Source organism: Chanos chanos, chromosome 7, assembly GCF_902362185.1.
Source record: "Chanos chanos chromosome 7, fChaCha1.1, whole genome shotgun sequence".
NCBI lineage: Eukaryota > Metazoa > Chordata > Actinopteri > Gonorynchiformes > Chanidae > Chanos > Chanos chanos.
Window position 1 is genome coordinate 11,680,291 of NC_044501.1, and position 18,827 is coordinate 11,699,117.

At 40.3% G+C, this 18,827-nt stretch overlaps 1 protein-coding gene across 1 annotated transcript in view; it reads left to right on the forward strand.

Annotated features, from left to right (window-relative positions):
* dachc (dachshund c) overlaps positions 1-18,827 on the forward strand; it is a 38,480-nt gene that overhangs the window by 7,689 nt on the left and 11,964 nt on the right. Inside the window, exons 2-4 of the mRNA XM_030780280.1 lie at positions 8,676-8,791; positions 11,375-11,503; positions 11,861-11,863. Coding sequence (XP_030636140.1) covers positions 8,676-8,791; positions 11,375-11,503; positions 11,861-11,863 — 248 coding nt within the window. The remainder of the gene's footprint in view (positions 1-8,675; positions 8,792-11,374; positions 11,504-11,860; positions 11,864-18,827) is intronic.

Sequence of the window (18,827 nt, forward strand, 5' to 3'; positions counted from 1 at the left end):
GGGTATAAAGATGGTTGGGTTGGGCAGGGGGGCAGTAAACGGTGGTTAAAATTGGTATTGAGGGGGCCTGAGAGAGTGTGGAGTGTCTCAGTGGGATAGGGCGAGGGAGTCTGAATGGAGAAGTGGAAACTCTGCCTTTGAGAGAACTCTGCTTAATTAGCCGTGTGTAAACAAACTGTGTGGGAAAGGAGAAAAGGAAGTTGAGGTCTGTGATACTTAGTGATCTTTCTATTGGTCTCTCTTTCTCTCTCTCTCTCTCTCTCTCTCTCTCTCTCTCTCTCTCTCTCTCCCCCCCCCCTCTCTTTCACTCTGTTTTTCACTCTGTCCATTTCTTCCTTCTCTTATCTTCCCTTTCCTCCTGTAACGCTATTTCTTTTCTTCCGTGTTATTCTTCTCTGTTTGTTCAAAAAAAACAAAACAAAAAAAAAACATCTATTCTCAACTCTCCAACATTTCACCACCACCTTGGTCTGCCTTTTCCTGTCACCATCTCTTCCTTTCCTCTTTTAAAGTTGCACCACCTCAACATTTTCTCTCCGTTGGAAGATTTAAGGTCTTTTCTGTTCAGCTCATTAAGGGAAAAGCACTGAGAGAAGCAGACAGAGTCAAATCCTCACATCAGTTCGAGATTAAGACACTTTTACGTCGCTCTGAACAGATCGACTCAAAGCCAGGGAAAGGAGCGAACGCGTTTTAAACCGAGGACAGGTAAATGAGGCTAACACACACACAAACACACACACACACACACACACACACACACACACACACACACAAATACGCAGCAGGGAAATCAAACAGCCATCCGTATAATATCCATGTCACTTTTGGCTCAGCTCATCTCATCCTTTCAATACTGCATCTTCCGCCGGAGTGAAAGAGGAACCCCGGGTCTTTCAAGATGTCTCTTTGAGAGGGTAAAACACACAATCCTCATGATCGCGCCCCATATCTGCCAAAGCCATTCAGACTGAGAGAGAGAGAGAGAGAGAGAGAGAGAGAGAGAATAACAGGGTGATTTATTCGTAGCTGTGTGAAAATACCTATTTTTGTTGTGAACCCTCATTGAATCAAGGACAAAGGGATGAATGGTTGTCCCTGGGACACTGACTGACCCACATAAGGAAAAGACATGGCATAGCTCATGTCCTATATAGAGGTGAATACATGGCATAGATTGGCTCTCATAAAAAGGAGTCTGCATTAGGGGTTCTTCTGTCTTTATGTCCTATGCAAGACAAGACCGCGATCCGGCTATATAAGCCATTGTGTAGAATTATAACACCGAATGGCTGAATAACCAGCATATACAATATAGTGTTGGACTATGGCTTTTCTTTTTCTTGTTCTCGGGGCTAAATTGGTAAGAGGCATGCGGATCTCCTTTTCAGCTGTGATTTCTCTGTAGATACCGCTGAAGTTTCAGTGTGTGATTTTTCTGCCCATTTTTGGGCACTCTGCAACTTCTAGATTATTGCAGAATAAATGAACAGGAAATGGAGGTTTTATCTCTCAGTGGCCTGCATTTTGTCAGCTAAAAGTAGAACCCGGTGTGAGAGAAAGACAAAGAGAGAGAGAGAGAGAGAGAGAGAGAGAGAGAAAGAGAAAGAGAAAGGGAGAGAGAGAGAGAGAGAGAGAGAAAGAGAGACAGAGAGAGGGATGACAGAGAAAGAGAGCGAGAGAGAGAAAGAGAGATGGAGAGAAAGAAAGAGAGAGGTTTGAGAGGGTGTTTCTCAGTCATCACCAGTCTTTTGAAAATGGTCTAAAAATAACAGTGGACAGAATGAAGCCGTTGTGAGTGAGAGACAGAGAGCGAGACACACACACACACACACACACAGATAGGAAGATAGATGGGAGAAATGGTCCTGGCTCTGTTTTTAGTCTCTGTGTGGTTAACTGTTGATTAGACCTGACCTCGCTCTATTCGTCTGTATCTCACTCTCTTTATGTTCCCTGAATATATCAGACACACTTCAGGTGTCATTAAACAGTGCATCAGTAAGACACTGACACACTGAGAAGAGCAGAATATCAACTCTTTAGATGGAGCGGAAAACGCTCCCCCAGACCTGACTTCAATGTATAATATCAAGTCAGAGATCAGTCAAGTTACAACAAAAACTTCTGATTCAGAAGAAATCTGACAACATAAGGTGACTTATGCCTGAGCCTCATGATAAATTGTTTTGGAGAAACACAGATTTTATCCCTAGATAGCTGTGTTAGTTTATTTATTTAATCCTTTTAGACTTCTTCCCAAAACACTTATATAACAAAAAAACACAGGAGGATGACTCATGCGAATGCAACTCTGACAACAGTAACACACAGAGGAGCTCCACTAATAGTTATGACTCCTCTCTTATGCCAGTCAGATATCATAGTGTATCACATGTTTGTAACTCTCCCTCCCCCTGACAATAAAATGTCAACCTGTCAGATCCCTATTGGTTACAGCCGTAATGAGAGACAATAATAATAGCCAATTAAATAGGAGCATGAACTTGAAAAAGTTGAAATAGACTTTTCAAATTAACCTTTTAACATCAACTTAATATGAAATTGAATCTGTATTTATAGACATGCAAAAAAAAAAAAAAAACAGGCCGAAAAATGTGTCTCAAAAAGTTTTATTGTCTCTCTCTCTTTTTTTTTTTCATTTTTCCATCTGATATATAAAGCTTATTTGCCTCTTTTTTTTGGTCTTGCGTGGTGAGGTCATCACTTTACAGCAAAGCCAAACGTTCTTTCCTCAGTTTCCATCCAGTTTTTTTTTTTTTTTAACACTGCGTCGTTATAATTCTCGGTGCTATGATAATGCATATAATGAATCAAGTTTCCTGGCATCCTGTCCCAAAGCGCCACCCCCACCCCCCCTCCCAAGCCCCCCACCCCCCCATACCCCCACCCACCCTCCTTCTTTCCTCACTTCAGTTGTTTTCGCTCTTCCGAATGTCCAAACCAGTTGAACTTTGACGGAACAGCGTGTTTGGTGCGAGACACTGTTGGAAACAAACTGACATGAAAAACAAAGAGAGGGAGCAATGATTCACCTCTCGTATCTGACCAATTACTCATGTTTGCCCTCCAAAGCAGACTTTAAATATCTCACTTACACACTTACTTTGCATTAACCTGTTTTGGATCCGGGTCCCTCTTGTACACTTCACAGTAACAGCATTCTGAATATATTATGGATTCCACACTGTAAAATATTTGACATGCTCTCTTGTGTACTTAACCCCCCCCCCCCCCCCCCCCGGGATTGTTGAATGCCAAATTTCAGATGAACTCTCTATCTATCTGTTGTCTTGTCTGTTGCAGAACGGCTCTGGTTTAAATGAGTCACAGTTGATATTCTGTGTTGTTTACACTCTAAATAACCATTTAAAGTTGTGCTGGTGAGAAAACCAGCTAGAGTGCCTGTTTTGTAACTGAAGATTCAGTAGACATGCCATGTGTTTGTGTATGTGTTAGGAGAATGAGGGAGGCTATTTCATATAATTACATTTACAGGGTTTTTTTTTTTCCATGACAGCTATTTCCTGTAAGTGTGTGGTATGTGTGTGTGTGTGTGTGTGTGTGTGTGTGAGAGAGTGTATGTGTGTGTGTGCTCCCTATAGTACATGTAAGCGCTGTATATAGTGTTGTGTGTGTATGGATTTGGCAATCTCTGAGCAATGTTTGCTTCTAAGGAGCAGATGTTTAGCCTTTTCAATTTTTCTTCTATCTTTTTCTCTCTCCCTCTCTCACCCTTAATCCCACATTGTAAATGTCCTTCTTCTTCCTCTCTCTCTATGTTTCTCTGTCTCTTTCTGTTTCTCTCTCTCTCTCTCTCTCTCGCTCTCTTTCTCTTTCTGTTTAACCCCCCATCAGATGTGCATGAACTCACATCTCTATTTACATTTCATTCATTACCGAGTGCCTCAGAGAGAAATATAAACAGCGGATTATTTGGGTTGAGTCGTTTCACACAGGCCCTCTGATAAGAGCTCCAATTACGCCTCATCATGAAGAGCCTTCCTGTTTGAGCGGAGAAAAAAAGGATGTTTGGCCCTCTCTTTCCTCCTTTGTCAGTGAGCGTTGAGTGCAGTCCATACCCTGTTGTTGTTCCTTTGGGTTTTTTTTCTTTTTTTTTTTAATGTGAGAAAGGGGACAACATGGCGCAAACCCGCTCCCAAAGGATTGTTTTTGAATCCTTTATACAATATGTCTGTTTGTAGACAGAACAACAAAAGTTGTGGAGGCAGGCTTGGAAGATAAAATGGAGCAGCCAGTGATGTCAAAGAAGGAGTCTTGGAACCTAACAGTATAATTCTGAGTTTCATTCTATTGTGTTCCACCAATCAATGGATTCCACAGCCAGTGGTTACTTCCTTTAGAATCTTAGAATGTTCTTGAATTACTGCACTCCTGGGATACTGAATCATTTAAAGCTTAAATGGATAATAGGCAAAGGGGTAATCTAAAGGATAATTGAGACACATCACCTGTAAACTGATATGAGTAAGGGATAAAGTAAGTCATTGTTGTAAAATAAAGCCCAACAGGATGGTGCTAGTCCATGCTATGAATGCCACTTGGCTGTTTTTCCAAATGAGTAAATCATTTTCCACAAAACAGAGATTATATTATTTTGTTATTATGGATTGTTGGAACATTTTTAGTTTCTGCCACCAAAAAATAATTCCAGCTTCTATAACTTGGCAACCAAATTGATCACCTTAACAACCACCTAGTAACCATAAACAAAAACCTTATTTATTTATTTATTTATTGGCTCATGAGGTGAACTAACAAGGGAGCCCTGCTGTTTGCTAAAATTAAAGAGGGTTACTGACATTATAGAAACGTGACCAAGCTGCATGGGTACTTTTGTGCAGAGCGATAAGATAAGTTGTGAAACAATGGCCATCAATCAGCAATCATTATACAGTCTGACCATTGACCAATCAGATTCTAGTATTCAACAATACTGCAGAATAAATTAAGAAAAAAATTCCTGCTCCACTAAGTGGAGTGCGAGTAGCCAGTGGTGGAGTCATTTATGGTAAAAAAAAAAAATTACATGTCTGTACATGCTCTTATTCAAACACCACTGCACACAGTCACTCTTCATGATAGCCAAGGGAATTGAGTCTGGCTAACCTTTATACTAATGTGTGTGTGTGTGTGTGTGTGTGTGTGTGTGTTTGTGTGTCAGGAATGATTTATGAGAGATGTGTGTTTTATCCTGGTGGAGTGCAGGCCTCGGGCATCAGACGCAGATTGTGATCTCTCTTATTCGCCGCTTCATTAACTATGCATATTAATCAGATCCTTGATCTCATCCAATCACCACTCACCACTCTTGTCCGTTTGTTTGTTTGTTTGTCTGTTTGTCTTTTTGTTTGTGTGTTTGTTTGTTTCTTCTGGCCTTTCCTTTGCATCTCACTCATTCATTTTTATTTCGGCTCTCTCTCTCTCTCTCTCTCTCTCTCTCTCTCTCTCTCTCTCTCTCTCTCTCTCTGGGTTCTCTCCTCCCATTTCGATGATAGTTGCCAAATTAGAAGGGTCCTAAGCTTCAAAATAGCTTCATTTTTTTCCGGGAAAAAAAGAAATTGTTGTTTTCCTTCGGCTTCCGCTGTCTGGCTATGAGATTCATGCTTTGTTTTTTGCCCTGTAAATGTAATACAGTACAGAATATGATCTGAGAATGAGAGCAGTTGGACGAGCGAAAATGGGGAGAATAATTGAAAGGTGCAGCTGGATGTTAGACAATATTGTCAGAGGATTGGTAGAGAATTAGATTAACCAGGAGCTTGACAGGGCCATTCTTCCGTCTCTCTCTCTCTCTTCTCCTCTCTCTCTCTCTGTCTCTCTCCCTCTCTCATTGCCAGGGCATTGGGCAGCCCAGAGGGAGTTGTGCCCCTTTCATAGCCCAGTAATTGATGAATTGTATGCCGTATGCAAATGAGAATCCATAAATCTTATGAATGACAGCTTAATTTATGTGAGCCTTAATGAATGTAGGATTAGATTTTAATTAAATGTCCTCAAAGGCACCCTGAGTTGTAAGTTGTTTCATTCTCCCTCTCTCTCTCTCTCTCTCTCTCTCTCTCTCTTTCTCTCTCTCTCTGTATCTCTCCCATCCCTATCTCTCCATCTCTCTCTCTGTCTATCTATCTATCTATCTATCTATCTATCTATCTATCGATCTGTCGATCTGTCGATCTGTCTGTCTGTTTCTAATCCTGCCTTTTTCTAAAAGCTAAAGTACATCTCAACTCTCAGCTACTCAACACAAGTTTCAGGAACAATTTGAGCGATAAGGTACAATCCATTTTGTTAACCAAAAGGAGCACAATTAATAAATAATGGGGTGGGGGAAAAGAACAAAAAAAAAAAGAGGAATGTATCTAGCAATCTCTCTTTGGACTTCCTGGAGCTAGTCATTTCCATGCATTTGGATTAACTGCATTTAATCTGATTTTGTCAGTATCAGTTTAATTAAAACGTTGCCCCATTAGGAATTATTAAAAATGTCAGCACATTAGGCATTCAGTGTGGGTCCTACAGCTGAGAGGGACAGAAAGAGAGAGAGAGAGAGAGAGAGAGAGAGAGAGAGAGTCACTATAATTCAGCCTGCTCTTTATTTTCACTAACTCACCCATGCCTGCCTGCAATTATAACACAATAATCAAGTCAGTCACAGCTAGGTGTCATATTCTCTCACACACAGGGCTGAAACATCTGTCACTGATGACAAGTGAGTATATGTGTGTGTATGTGTGTTTATTCTGAGGTGCAGGCATGTAAGTCTCTGCCTGTCTCTCTCTCTCTATTTCTTTCTGTCTTCTACTTACGTGTGTGTGTGTGTGTGTGTGTGTGTGTGTGTGTGTGGACTTTAAATAACTACATCGGAAGCAGCTGTTAGTAGATTAAGGGTTTGAATAGAACCAGAGACATGGCGAGTGACAGAAACCAAAATCACACACACACCTGGCTCTGATAACAGACTTTCATCACCTGGCTCATCTCATTTGAGGGATACACAACAGGTGTGTGTGTGTGTGTGTGTGTGTGTGTGTGTGTGTGTGTGAGTGTGTGTGTGAGTGTTAGAGGGAGAAAGAGAGAGGGCAATAAAAAAAAGAGAAACGCTCTGATTCTAATCTCCATATACTAAAATACAATTCACAGCCTTAGACAGACACAATAGTGAGACTGTATAAACATTCCTGCTAAAGCCCCCAGTAAGATGGGCCTCCCTTTGATATTTTACCTTCAGTGATAATGTGGGCATCTCTGCCCGAGTCTGCAGCCTATCCCAGGTCATCTTTTTGTTGCTACAATAAAGAGTTAGGAACAGCTGCCGCTCTGGACGAATTTGACTCTGAACTGCATTTATGTAATGTTACAAAAAAAAAAAAAAAAAAGGGAATCTTCGGGAACTATAGAAACAACAAAAACGACACAGTCATTTACATCCATTAACCGTGAGACCACTGTTTATCACGCGCGCACATACACAGACAGTTGAGGTGGTAAGGCAGTGGGGGGTGAGAATTAACCCCTGTAATAATCCCCTTTAGTTTAAAAGGTCATTCTGTGCGATAAAAAAAATGCTATTTTGTTCATTTATTTACTCTCTGCGGCAGACAGATAAAGAAACAGAACAATTAGGGAATTGTGAGAGGGAGATTTCCAAAGGGCAAGTGGTGGCAGGTTAATATTTTATGAAGGATGATTGGTACACCGCGCTTGGGTACGTGGCTAAGGCATCATGGGATGTTGCTCCGTTTGCGCCGTTTCAGAATACTCAGCAGAAACGAGATAAATGCCAAACATAGAGGTCTGTGGATGCACGCGAGATCGAATTAGGCACTAAAAGGAAAAAAAAAAAAAACGTCGTCTTTTGAAGTGCAGTTCTTCACAGATCTGTTGATTCTGTCGAGCAGGGCTTACGTTTCTTTTTATGCTATATTTGTGAGACTAATTATCCGAACAAGCCTGCTTGCTCACTTAAACTTGATTAGCCAGGGCTGATAAACGCAACAAGTTAATGCGGATGTGTGTGGGGTTTTTTTCTTTTTCTTTTTCTTTTTTTTTATGTTGTTGTAAGCGAGAGAGCCCAATTGGATTTTTAGCATATGTAAACGCGACAAATTCACATAGCAGCGGAGCATGAATGCAGAGGAGCAGGTAGAATTAATGAATTATGCATGAGGAAAAATAGGCTGATTGTGGAAAAGGAAGATGAGTGTAGTGACTGATCTAATTACTGCTGGAGAGGGAGAGAGAGGGAGAGACAGAGAGAGAGGAGCTGAGAGGCCAGAAAATTGACTGTCCTTGAAAGAGTATTTACTGACATTTATTGTGTATTGTGGATTAGTCAGTCTGACTCTGCGGAGATAAATGCGTGTGTGTGTGTGTGTGTGTGTGTGTGTGTGTGTGTGTGGGAGGGGGGGGGGGTGTCTGTGTCAAAAGAAAAAAGAAAATATCAAAGTCCCGAACAGCGCGTTTATTTCATAAATAATAAATAATAATTGAACCCGCACGCGTCGCATTTCATTTATGCGACGCCGTTAACACGCTTCTTTCGTTTTTCTGACCGACTCTTCTTTTTTTTTTTTTTGTTGCGGCGTTTTTTTTTCCTAAACCAGATTCTCTGTGTTTCTGTGTTGTGTTTTCAGCTCCAGGCCTGGCAGACCCCCTAAACGGACACAGAGTATCACATCTCCAGAGAGTCCTCATCTTCTCCCCCATTCTGTGTCCGGCCTCATGTCCTCAGGGATCATGCCTCACGCCGGTAAAAAAAAAAAAGAACTTTCTAGAACCTTCCAGCAAAAAAAAAGTTGCACTTCAAGTGGATTTTGTGGTTTTAAGATAACATGTAATTATAATGTATAATAGCTTATCTTAGGGTGTGAGATTGCTGTTTAATAAAAAGTTTGATTGTGACATGTTAATTTTAAGCAGTTTTTAGTAATGTGTTTCATGTTGGTATTAACTAACATTTTCACTTTTTAAAAACACCCTTATGACTGCAATGCTTCCTTACTTTCACCATATGTCAGGCTTTTGAGAGAATGTAACCCCCCCAAAAAACGATTGGTGCAATTGAACAAAGCTCCATTTCATCTCGTACCTCTGTCAGGAGTTGATAGACATGGTTTACTCTCTAATTACACACATTTTCCTGAAACAGCCTTTAGTCTGCGCTTTGCTGTTCTCTACTTCCTCCTGTATTTAGTTACTTTGTTTTTATTAGGCCCCATAATGTGTTATTCAATAGCTGTTTTAACCCAAAAACATTATCTGATAACATCATTCAACAGCAGTGCAGTTGTAAACACAACTCCTCAGGTCCATTCACTGGCGCCTCTGTGAAGTTAAATGTACGTTTTTGCAGCGCGTTGAGTTCAGAGCTGCCATTGGCTCCATCTGCTCTTTCCCCTGTTCCTCAAAGCCAAGCCACTGAAACTCTCCGCACTTTTGTACTTACTGAAAAAAAAAAGTAGGGCCTTTAAGAGCAGGTGACGGTGAAGAAACACACACTCCATCGCACAGGCAGGCCAAGTTTCTTTTATCTGCCAGAGAGGTCACACTATCAATGTCAGCTGTGGAAATGGGGACTCAAAGGCCACTGGGGAGATGGAAAGAGAACGAGAGAGAGAGAGAAAGATAGAGAGAGAGGATAGTTTCTTTTTTTAAGTGAGTTGCAGAGGGGAAAAGAGGGACTCTTTGATATTGTCCTCTCCATAGGCTGAATGGGGGCTTTTGGCTTTCATGGTCTGATCGTGACATTTTGTGAAAGCATTTGGAGAGGAAAACGAAAGGGGGGGGGGGGGGGGGGGGGGGGGACCCAGAGATATTGAGCCTTCTCTCCCTAGGTTTGGACACTGACTACGGTGAATAGTTGCTGCTTAGCATCTCCAACGCTCTAAAACTTAAGCGATAATGTTTGGCGATGTTGTCCACATCTGCTTAACGTTACCAGCTAAAAAAGAAAAGAAGAGTGGTTACAGCTTTTATGACTACGGCTCCTGAACTGGAACCATCACTGCTTTGCTGAGACCCTTTTGGAGCGGACTAGCATGACAAGCTAGGCTAGGATAAACACCTGAGAAATATGTCGTTTAACTTTGGATTTAAAAAAACCAAGTGACAGTTTTAGTTTCGCGTGTTTTGGGATGGCGCAGTCACAGTCGGCTCCCTGTGCGGTGACGTGAAGCTAATCTGAGTCTAATTGAATTATGATAGGCATAGCGTGGAGGGCACACGCAGTCAGAAAGAGTTAGCTGAGACTTCTGACAGTATGCAGGTGCCTAGCACTCTGAATGTCAATTAACGTTGTGTGAGAGTGAACAGAGGGCAGACTGCCGAGGAGCATAATTACTGAGGGAAGGGACGTTTTAAGATTCTCTGGGACGTAGCCGCCGCGCTGCTAGCTGAAGCGTCCCATCGATTTTAATACTACGGAACATTCTATTGGCTCCTCTACAAAAAAAATTCCATTCCCCCATTGTGACATCACTCGACTATCTTCTGCTTACGTTTGGATCTTTTTTAGCTGGTCTAGGATCAGTTGTCCTAACCTATTCTAGGTTATAACAGGCCTCAGAAGGGAAGCTAAGAGTATAATGAATCAACTTGTGGATGGAGTGACAGAAGACCAGCCCTCGGGCAGTCATATTAGATATTAATAGACCTGTCATTATCATTTAATATGACAGCGTCTGTTCTCACTTATATCACTCAGAATGTGAATATTTCATATTCAAGGTGATATGTGGCTGTGAGTTCCTCTTTAATGTTTATCTTTGCCGTTATATCTATCTGTTTGATTTAGTAATAAAAGGTTCCTGTAAATAATATACAGTCATCGTGATTACTCACGGTCATTTAACTGTGGGAGTGGTACTCCAGACAAATTTGACTTGCTTTCGGATTTCTGCAATGCGTAATTTACAGCTAATACCTCAGTGGCATTATGTATGTCTCAATCTCACATAATGATGATGATAATAATAATAGTAATAATACCTACTTCCGTGTGTTTTTCTCTCACACCATATCATCTGTAATACCCTATTCAATGCACATAAATAATATAACAGAATGGACATGATGATGATGATGATGATGATGATGATGATGATGGTAATGAGTATTGATGATTTTTCTATAGATAGCTGAAGCAGCTTGTTGAATGTAATCTCTCTCTCTCTCTCTCTCTCTCTCTCTCTCTCTCTCTCTCTTTCTGTCTCTGTCTCTCTCTTTCTCTCTGTCTCTCTCTCTCTCTCTCTCTCTCTTTCTGTCTCTGTCTCTCTCTCTCTCTCTTTCTGTCTCTGTCTCTCTCTCTCTCTCTCTCTCTCTCTCTCGGTTAAAGGTCTCACAGCCGCCACTATTGCAGAGGCCATGAAGGTAAAGAAGATCAAATTGGAGGCGATGAACAGTTACCACGGCAATAATAACCACGGTACAGATTCCGAAAATGGTGACATCAACTCTGGCATGGGTGAGCGAAAGTATAAATACTCAAAAAATAGTTTCCTTTGTTGTGACTCTACACACACACTGTTGAACCATATCACCTTGATGTATTTGGAAACAAGGCTACATAATTAATGGGTGAATCATATTTGGAAACTGTTTTAAATCGTCCAACCGAGTGATATGGAAATACGGCCATGCTGTGAGTACAGACGTAGCACGCTCACAACAAGGTATTGTTTTGGTTTTTTTTGTTACATATGTAGATGCGTTCTGGTTTTGAACAACATCTATTATTGAGCTTAATTAAAAAAAAAAAAAGAAAGAGATTTAGGAGTCCACCTTTGATGCGGCTCCTATTTTTAAAACTGTGCATTGTAAGCAGGTTTAAGGAAGAGAATGCAGTGAAAATGAGGTCATAACCTTTGCAGAAGGGAAGAATGGAGAAAAGAGGCCAAGATGTCACCAGGAGTGGGAGAAGTGTGAATAAGATTACTGCGGCTTTACCCACAAATGCTAATAAGGAGAGGGGTTTTTTTTTTTTGATCCTCAGCAATTTAGTCAGAGAGTAACCTTGAGTGTGTGGCTCATCTCCAGAATGCTAATACATGACCAGCTTCTAGTGAAGGGCCAAAAATGCATCTCTCTCTCTCTCTCTCTCTCTCATTTGTGTTCTTTCGCAATCTTTGTAATAAATAGTTTCTATGACCGTAGGCAAACATAACCCTGGAAGAAAACATTAATCATTAGACACTGTTTTGACATAACGTTTTTAATAGTGAAGTAATTGCCCATAATTTTGATATAATGGTAAAACTTTTGCTTTATTGTGGGAAAGTCAACTGTTTTCTAAACACAAGAAAAAGCTCTCAGTGCTATGGAGGTGACAACACTTCAGTGGTTTGTAGTGTTGTTTGCCAAATACATTCATGTCCAGATTGTGTCTCTAGAACAGACAACCTAAAATGCCTTGCATTATCTTTAATGTGCAGTGTGACTTATGTCAACAGTACATAGTTATAATTTTCCCTTGACCATAAACTACCCTCAAAGAACCCTACACATTTACAAAACATAATAATTGTAATAATTGCTAGTATCATTTGCACTTGATAATGTTATATTTATTTAATTCGGTATAGGCTACAAAGTCTGCATTTGCAGTAACACTTTGTTAGCTTTCAGAACTGCCGTTTTTAGCATTCAGGTTAACTAGAGCTTCAATGGGATGGCTTCATTTTACCAGCATATTATTTTAGCAACTCCCACCCTTTTGAAAGCATTCCACGAGCCAGTAGGTCAGTGATCAAAGTTAGAGGCAAACTGTGTAGAGCTTCTGTGTGATATTTTGGTACATGTATTTCCTGTACAGATCTTACGAAGACCTGATCTGATCTGAATTGTTTGGTCGGTATGTATAGCTTTGAGTGGCTTGACAGATGTAGCAGCAGCAATTGTGTCCCAGTGGAACTCACTGGCCACAATCCCGTTCTGATTGGGGGGTACTGTTTTTAGCAGCACACCCCAAACAACTGATTACTAGGAAATGAGCTCATCCTTGTTAAAGAGAGATTCCTTTAACAGCTGTGCCCAGAACAGGAAACCAGGGACACTCAACAGTCTGCTTGTCTTGTCAGATTACTAACCGTACAGATATGACTAAAAACATGCTGTTGTCTTTGTTGTCTAATTGTTTATAACTTTTATTGACGTGACAGATGAAAGAAGCAGGCAGCTAAAGGAGAACAGCTGTTTGTGTTGTCTGTGTGTGTGTGTGTGTGTGTGTGTGTGTGTGTGTGTGAGTGTGTGTTTTGTAATCAAATGGAAAAACAGAGAGAGCGAGAGAGATGTTGTTTTGTTTTGTTTCGGGTTTTTTTTTTCCTTTTTGTTCTTTGAATTGAAAGACTCTTAATCCTTTTTGAGGCAAATTATAAAGATATGGATTTAAATGTTTTTGTGTATTTTGCACTTTGTTGATTGAATATGTAATTAATTCATATAATGAAATGTTTGTCAAAATGTCTGTTTTGAAATGTATTCATTAGGCTGCAAATATACTTCACGCAGCGAAAGTAATCACACACACACACACACACACACACACAGAAAACCCAAACACATAGAAAAAAACCTACACATACATACATCGAGACCTAGAGTAACCGTAGGTCGATGTGACTTACCGGTGTAGCACAATAGTTCCTAACATCTAACTCTTTAGGAGAAGTTTTTATGTCAAAGCCAATGCGAGCTTTAATAGTGCAGGAGAGCTGAACTGAAGGCTTGATGTGAAGGCTGGAAACCCCCCCCAGAGTCCTGGTCCTCTGTTCTTCTCCATTAGTGCCTCCCTTTCCCAGGGGAAGCAGGTGACAGATAAGACACAGGCTCCCCTTAAACTTAATGGGATCTGATGGGGAGAGAAATAGGATTCCTCTAGTTAAGGATAACAGGAGAGGCAGCTGATAATAAATGTAGTCTTAATGAAGTTGAACAGCCCCACACAATCTTTTTTTCATAATTCCACCTACCATCAGCGTAGAATCAGCATAAAAATGGAATTCGCGCTACGTGGAGTCTCAGAGGGATTTGTGAGGGAAGATATTAGAGGAACTGGAGAAACGGTTTTAAACGGAGGCTTGGAAAAAGACAAGGCGAACACAGTCCGGTTTCGCTCTCTTTTTGAAGAGCTAACCTTTTTTTTTTTTTTTTTCTTTTTGTCCCCTGTCTGCTGCGCTGGGGTCAGTGCTGTTGATGCGCTCGTAGTGTTAAAATCAGAAAAAAAGGGAGTTACTGGAGAGCTGATCCTCGATCAGCCGTACAGGACAAAACAACGTCACTGGAAAACGACTTCATCCAAGAGTTAAAAAAAAACAAAAAAAGCTAATGCATTTTAGGATGTTTCATATTAAGAACATGAACCAGAGGAAACACACGGTTTAAATTTAGTACAGAGCTAATATTTTTTTTTTAAAAGAACATGTGATTGACAAAGTCTACGAATGTGTTGTACCCTCAACAACATGAAACAAAAGTCATTTTTCTACATGACATTTACACTATTCATATGGCTAAGGATGATGTCACAGTATTGGAATTTCGATAGTAGATACAAATACCAGTAAAGTTCCACAGTTCCCAATACCCGATTCAATACCACCACAAAACCAGAAATCCCATTCGACATAGACTCCTTTATTAAAAAAATAAATCCTTTGTATGAACATTAACAAATAAAAACTGGAGCAGTGGCGTGTAGCTTTCACAGTATATAACAGTTCGTAGTGATCAGCAGCTTCAGTGCGTCCCTTTCATTATCCAGGTAAACAGTGTTGTGTTTCTATTGTGTAATATACTGTAAAAGATAAAACAGTAATGTAACATAAAATAGTACTATGTCTTCAAGCAGTTCACCAACCATCATTCGAGTAAACTAGTACAGGCATTAAGTCATATGAAAATACAATCAAAAAATTAAGCAAACATATAGATCAAAACAAGAAAACTGACTTCCAAGTCCAACACTTGCATATAACCCTCAAGTAAAATCAATAAAAGCATCAGAACACAGCATTGATTTATGATTTAAAGGGCTATATGAAATATGCAGCTTTAACATAAATATTTTATACATAAACTCTGAATGCAAGCAGTAGTCATAATTTACTGATATGGTGACAGACCGTTATTGTCTGTAAATATCTACTTAAAAGGCTAAAGTTGTGTTTTGTTGACACACTAAGGACAGTACACCAAGCTATAGCATAAACCAGCTCGGTAATTTAGCGCTTAGCCCTGTCAAACGTCATATGAAAGTTTCTTTTTTTTTTCTCCGGTAACACTACTCTGTCCCATTTTCATTCGTATGTTTCTCTCACGTTTTCTCCTGCATTGGCAGGTTTTCCCAAGCTCTTTCTCTGCTTGTGCGGCACCAGTGTTGACTCGATACTTTGTTGTACCGATACTTTAGAAAAACTAGTACCGGCACGTTTTCTGAATTTCGGCATCGACTTGGTGTCGAAGTATTGTTTTTTTTTTGTTTTTCTTGTGCCATTCCTAAATATGACTGTATATCAATGTGAAAGTGAAGTTGCATGCGACATTATTAACGTTATGTACTGCTAATCTAAATAGTGCTACACTTAGCCACACGCCATTAGTTGTGTCTTCTTTAAGTGAGAGAGTGTATAAAAGGGCTTTTGGCCTCTCTCAGTCGATGCGGTCTGTCTTCGCTGTGTCATTAAAGCTTTCAGTGGTGTGATGTGATGCTGGCTGGCCTGTCGTAATGGCTCTGTCAGGGGGAACGCAGTGACCTTTTGCAAAAAAAAAAAAAAAACTAGAGACAGACACAATGCGAAAAGATACTGCCACATTCTGTGAATGCTATTTATAATGAGAGTGCTCTTCTCTCTCTCTCTCTCTCTCTCTCTCTCTGTGTGTGTGTGTGTGTGTATGTATGTGTGTGAGAGCTACAGAGTGAGAGGGAGGGAGAGAGACTGGGAAAATGGAGTGTCCTTGACGAAGTATTTACCGACATTTACTGTGTTATGTTGTGAATTAGTCAGAGGGAATGAGAGACAGAAAGAATGAGCGTGCAGTAAGAGAATGGTCATCTCACAGGAAACATATTTTAAACAGAGACACTGTCCTGTGACTTGAGTGAAGTCATTGATCCAGTAACCAGGTGAAAGTGGCTGATTGATGCTGGATGTTTGAGAGAGAGAGAGAGAGAGAGAGAGAGAGAGAGACTGCAGTAATGGCCCATGACAACTGACAAGACTTACACACACACACACACACACACACACAGGCTGCTCCTAGTACAGCAAGACTTGTTTACTGTATGTTTATTGATCCCTCCTGAATATATTTCATTCCTAATGGATCCGCTTGCTTCTGTCCACAGTCATCATCACTACTCTCTGACTGTAGGTTTTTACAGTGAGGATAAGATGCATGGAATATGAATGCGCGCGCACGCATGCACACACACGCACACACACACACACACACACACTTAAGCCTTGTGTCACCTGTGTTTACTGTTTTTGAGTATAGACTTAGGCTTAGTGATTTGAACAAGATTTTGTTATGATCACAGTGTGTATGCACATGTATGTGTGCATGTGTGTGTGTCTGTGTTACAGGGAGAAAGTGTGTGTGTGTGTGTGTGTGATAGAGAGCCATATTTACGTGGTTGGTGGGATTACACACCCAGCAGATGCAGGATGCTCATTGTAAACATGAGTAATCAGTGACAGCTGCTAGAGAGGTTGCTGTGGTGCGACTCTGGGGCTGTGTGTGTGTGTGGCAGCTTCAAAGCACTAGTCGTAAACGTGTGTGTGTGTATATGTGTGTGTGTGTGTGAGTGTATATGTTAGAGGGAAAGAGACAGAAAGAGAAAGCCCTCCCTGACCCTGCCATCTCACTGTGTGTGTGTGTGTGTGTGTGTGTGTGTGCACGCGCACATTCAAATAGTCCAAATAAAGTTAATGATCCCTTAGCCTGAGAATGAGCCAACAATACATTACTCACAATACTTGCTTTCATCATTTTGAACCTTTTTTTTTTTTTCTTTTTGAATATTCAGTTAAATCCTTTTAGTCATTTGTCAGTCATCTGTTGCATTATTATCTGTTTGCTAGGCTGACTGAAATAAAAAAAAAAATGAACTAACCATTTGATGTTTAACTCCATAGATATTTGCTCATTAAAACAATCTGTAAGATAAAGTGGTTTTATGGTCCTATTTTGGCATATTTGAGACACAATCCAGTTTTGATAATCTTTGTGTGGCTGATGCTTGGCACGGTTCTGTGTGAGGTCTCACAAATCTCCTTAGGGCTCCAGTTATACGAGGAGCTTGTTTTTCTCGTCCTTCTCCAACACACTATACCCCCCCCCCCCACTGTGAGGACGCTTCCTGTTGTCTGATTATTTCCATCAGGGTGGTAATTCAACATTAAACACATAGAGGCATCATTAATTTCAGGTTTGGAAAAACAACACTCCTGTTTTTTTCCATAAAGTCTTCGACTTCCTGATGGGAATGTGGAAATTGCTCCTGTGTGTCTAACCACTACAAAGACAGCCACTGTACAGGAAGACTAAACATGCTCACCACAGACACATTACCGGCAGTCACACCTTTACCAGAGACACACCGCTCAGTCATGTGTTATGGGGGCTATCAGGTTCGTCACATGGGTCTTATATTAAATCTTATACACTAAGCACAACTATGTACTTTTTTTTTTTTTACAAGGAAATGCGGCTATCGGATTTGTACGTTAGCTTAAGCGCGTGCTTTTAACAACGGTACGTAATAAAATATAGGTAAAGGTATGCTTCAGAAGGTATTTTAACATCATTTAAGGACAATTATGGGGCGTCCTTCTTTCTTTTTTAATTTGTTTCTGTTCTTCTCTCGGTCTTTGTTCTGGATCTTCAAACCAATTGCTCTTGTCCGTTCGGATGTGGGTTGAAGCTAACGTTAGTAATGTGTTGTCTCAGCATGTGTGACAGTCAAAGAGGCTAAAAGTCATTTAATTACTCTCCGGTCTTGGCAAACACGTTACGCTAGACTTAAACATCATGTCTTATTTCACAAGGGGTCAGTGTACCTTTTTTTTTCCAGCCCTTTTTTTTTTTTTTGGTTAATGTATGTAATGTTGTCATTGTTTGGAGTTACACAAAGTGATTTGGAAGTTAGGTGAACACAACCACAACTGCATCTCTTTGCCTCTGAAAAAGAATAGAATGGAAAACTCAGATTAAAAAACAAGCTGCCAGGGGAACACGCATTACGCTGAGAAATGTGCTATTGTGCAAGCATTTGTAAACAATAATGTTGAGATTTGTTAAACCGTAGGACAGCTAATATCGGTGGGTGGCAACAATACATCTATTGCTTTATTGCACAGTTATCCCATCCTGGACATTTTTGCTGCTTTTGATTGTTCCATTTTACCAATTGTGGTTCAGAAGTCAAAAAAATACCATTAACATTTCTGGAACGATCGAGGCTTGTTGTAAGCACGTGAAGAATCTTTGTAATTCAGTTTGGCAATAGAATCAATCTTTTGTTTTTCCTCTGTTGAAATCTCTCCAGGTGTTTTGTTTTCCTGTTGTATTCAATGCTCTGTTATTGCGACAGTTTTGTACAGAATTCAGTCCAAGACCCCTTTTGTGTTTGGCTCTTGCAAGCATACACGCTTGGCTCTATCCCAGAGCACTCATTAGAGTCCCCTTTGTTTTTATTTCCTCTGCGTTCATTTGGTTTGTTTTTCCTTTTTATTAAATGCTAAATATTTATACAATTCCTACTTCCTGTGGTGATCATTTATAGTCTG